This window comes from Clupea harengus, unplaced genomic scaffold (genome assembly GCF_900700415.2).
Source record: "Clupea harengus unplaced genomic scaffold, Ch_v2.0.2, whole genome shotgun sequence".
In the NCBI taxonomy this organism is placed as follows: Eukaryota; Metazoa; Chordata; class Actinopteri; order Clupeiformes; family Clupeidae; genus Clupea; species Clupea harengus.
Genome location: NW_024879637.1, coordinates 104,278 through 107,500, shown reverse-complemented (window position 1 = coordinate 107,500; position 3,223 = coordinate 104,278). Strand labels below are relative to the sequence as shown.

At 45.0% G+C, this 3,223-nt stretch overlaps 1 protein-coding gene across 1 annotated transcript in view; it reads left to right on the top strand.

The window, feature by feature from the left end:
• The window catches only part of LOC122129346 (myeloblastin-like), a 15,065-nt gene extending 13,285 nt beyond the window's left edge, over positions 1-1,780 (top strand). The window contains exons 4-5 of the mRNA XM_042704334.1: positions 1-29; positions 1,625-1,780. The exon at positions 1-29 is cut by the window's left edge and continues 154 nt beyond it. Coding sequence (XP_042560268.1) covers positions 1-29; positions 1,625-1,780 — 185 coding nt within the window. The remainder of the gene's footprint in view (positions 30-1,624) is intronic.
• The last annotated feature ends 1,443 nt before the right edge of the window (positions 1,781-3,223 follow it).

Here is a 3,223-nt window from a genome sequence, read left to right as displayed (position 1 = left end):
ATGACCCCAGCCAGTGCAGGTGTGTGTTTGTCTCTAAAGCTGTGTGTGTGTGTGTCTGTGTGTCTGTGTGTCTGTGTCTCTGTGTGTGTGTGTGTGTGTGTGTGTGTGTGTGTGTGTGTGTGTGTGTGTGTGTGTGTGTTGTGTCTGTGTGTCTGTGTGTCTGTGTGTCTGTGTGTCTGTGTCTGTGTGTCTGAGCGATGGTAAAATGCTCATTATAGATTTATAATATGGCTTTTCTCTTTATGTGAGTGTGTGTGTGTGTGTATTTATAATACAGATGTTTTATTTTATTTTTGTGTGTGTATGTGTGTTTGTGTGTGTCTATTTATAACACAGATGTTTTCTTTTCTCTGTGTGTGTGTGTGTGTGTGTGTGTGTGTGTGTGTGTGTGTGTGCGTGTGTGTGTGTAGGTGTCTTTGGCGTGGCCACTACAATTCTAAACAAATGCTCTGCAGTTTCACTGGTGGCCGGAGTGGCTTTTGCCAGGTAAAGGGCTGAATATGTTAACAACTTACTTTTACAGCTTTACAACTTATGTTAACAACTTACTTTTACAGCTTTACAACTTATGTTAACAACTTACTTTTTAAAGATGAATTGCACAAGATGTATGGTACAGACACACAACCTTCATAAAATAATACTAATAACAACAACAAACATAAAAAGAAGAAGAAGAAGAAGATAATAATAATAATAATAATAATAATGATAATGCATTTTATTTAATGGCACCTCTCATGACACTCATGATGTCTGTGTGCGTGTGTGTGAATGTGCGCGTGCGTGTGCGTGTGCATCTGTGTGTGTGTGTGTGTGTGTGTGTGTGTGTGTGTGTGTGTGTGTGTGTGTGTGTGTGCGTCGGTGTGTGCCTGCAGACCCGTAGGGAATACGGGGGAGTGTAGGTCTGAAGGAGGTCTATGATGTAGGCAGGGGAAAGATTATGAAGAGTTTAAAATGTAATTTGTAAGATTTGAAAGTTAATTTGTTGTAATACAGGGGGTGTAATTGAATCAGCAGGCGTGACATGATCAGTGGTCTTGGAGCATGTAATAATGTGTGCCTCAAGATAGCATTGCAGTAGTCAGTGTGTGATGAGAGCAGGGGGGGGGGGGCAGTAGTCAGTGTGTGATGTGACCAGGGGGGGGCAATAGTCAGTGTGTGATGTGACCAGAGGGGGGGGGGCAGTAGTCAGTGTGTGATGTGAGCAGGGGGGGCAGTAGTCAGTGTGTGATGAGACCAGGGGGGGGGGGGCAATAGTCAGTGTGTGATGTGAGCAGGGGGGGGGGGCAGTAGTCAGTGTGTGATGTGAGCAGGGGGGGGGGGCAGTAGTCAGTGTGTGATGTGAGCAGAGCATTGACTAGGACCTCTATGGAGTGCAGTGTCAAAGCAATGTGTAGTCTGGAGAAGGGTGGATTGTTGTCTGGAGAAGGGTGGGGGCAGGGGGGGCAGTATAAGTGGGCTTAGTGTTAACTGTGTACCACCAGCATTGCTGTGAAAATGTGTGATGTAATGTGCGTACTAGATTCCTGTTGATGTAATGTGTGTTCTAGATTCCTGCCCAAACTGCACACTGATTGGTCAGTTTAATCATTGTCTTGGACTTTTTTCTGCTATTTTGCAGGGCGATTCTGGAGGTCCTCTCGTCTGTCAGTCAAAGTTGTATGGCATAGTGGCTTACACGGCTACGCGCTGCAACAGCTACCGCTACCCTCAGGTCTACATGAACGTGTCCTTCTTCCTGCCCTGGATCCGGGAGGTTCTGGAAGGAAGCGCCTGATGTTGCAGCATGCCTCACGGGCCACGGCTCCCAGAGTCTGAGTGGGACGGAGTCAACCCCCAAGTCATCATAATCACACACGTGTAGTAATGGGAGTGTATGTGTGTGTGTGTGTGTGTGTGTGTGTGTGTGTGTGTGTGTGTGTGTGTGTGTGTGTGTGTGTGTGTGTGTGTGTGTGTGTGTGTGTGTGTGTGTGTGTGTGTGTGTGTGTCAATCACCCCAACTACAAGGCATGATGTAACGTTGAATAAACTGTGATTTATATACAGTGTGGTTCATAGTCGGGACAAATACGGTATAATTGGACTAATGTAGCATATTGAAATTCATTTTAAAAGAACAAACTTTGTCATTTCAATAAATACATACTTAAATTGAATAAAAAGACTTTGAAAAAAAGACAGTGGCGTCTGGTGGGGTACAATAAACTCTGTATGGACAGCATCCCACTCATCACACAAACCTACTTGTTTAATGAATCTGAACACAAACGCACGTGATCAACGAAATCCCAAATGCACATAATAATGTGACACTTTGGCGCAGGAGTAATAAAGCAGTATCCAATCATTGTGGTCTGCTGCTGTAACTACACATCTGATCCAAAGCAACCTTTCAGAGCACAGAAACCCATTGTTTTATGGACCCTAACCTACAGCCACAAAAACAGGCCTTGTAGTAAAGCAGAAGAACCAGCAGTGCCCCGGGTCTAGAGACGCCCGTGATTGATGAGCAGTTGATGGAAAAGAACATGAATCACAAAGTGTACTGTCTTAAGTTACATTTACATTTAGTCATTTAGCACACGCTTTTATCCAAAGCGACGTACAAGGGAGTTCTATGCAAGTTCTTGTTGCTGTGCCAGTGACATCAGTAGATGTAAGACCACTAGCTCTACTCTGTCCTCTCCACTCCAAGGCCACTAGTGGGATTCCAACATATGAAATATATACTTTAATGTTTTTGTATTATGTTGGATATGTGTGTGTTTGTGTGTGTGTGTGTGTGTGTGTGTGTGTGTGTGGATTGTGAGGAAACATGATAGTGGGCTGCCTGAGAAATACGCGCCAAAGTGTGTGATTTCATAGGGCTTGCTTTGTGTCTGAGAGTGAACTAGAACTATGCAGCACACACAAACACACACAGAGAGGAGAGAGAGAGAGAGAGAGAGAGAGAGAGAGAGAGAGAGAGAGAGAGAACAGGATGTGCACACACACAGAGACATAGAGAGAGAGAAAGAGTGACACACACAGAGAGAGAGAGAGAGAGGGAGACGCACACACACAAACACAGAGAGAGGGAGACGCACACACACAGACACACACATGCGCACACGCATATACACACACACACACACACACACACACACACACACACACACACACTGGGCAGGAAGAGTGTTTGCATAGGGAGGAGTGTTTGCATTGGCAGCTCATGCTTCAG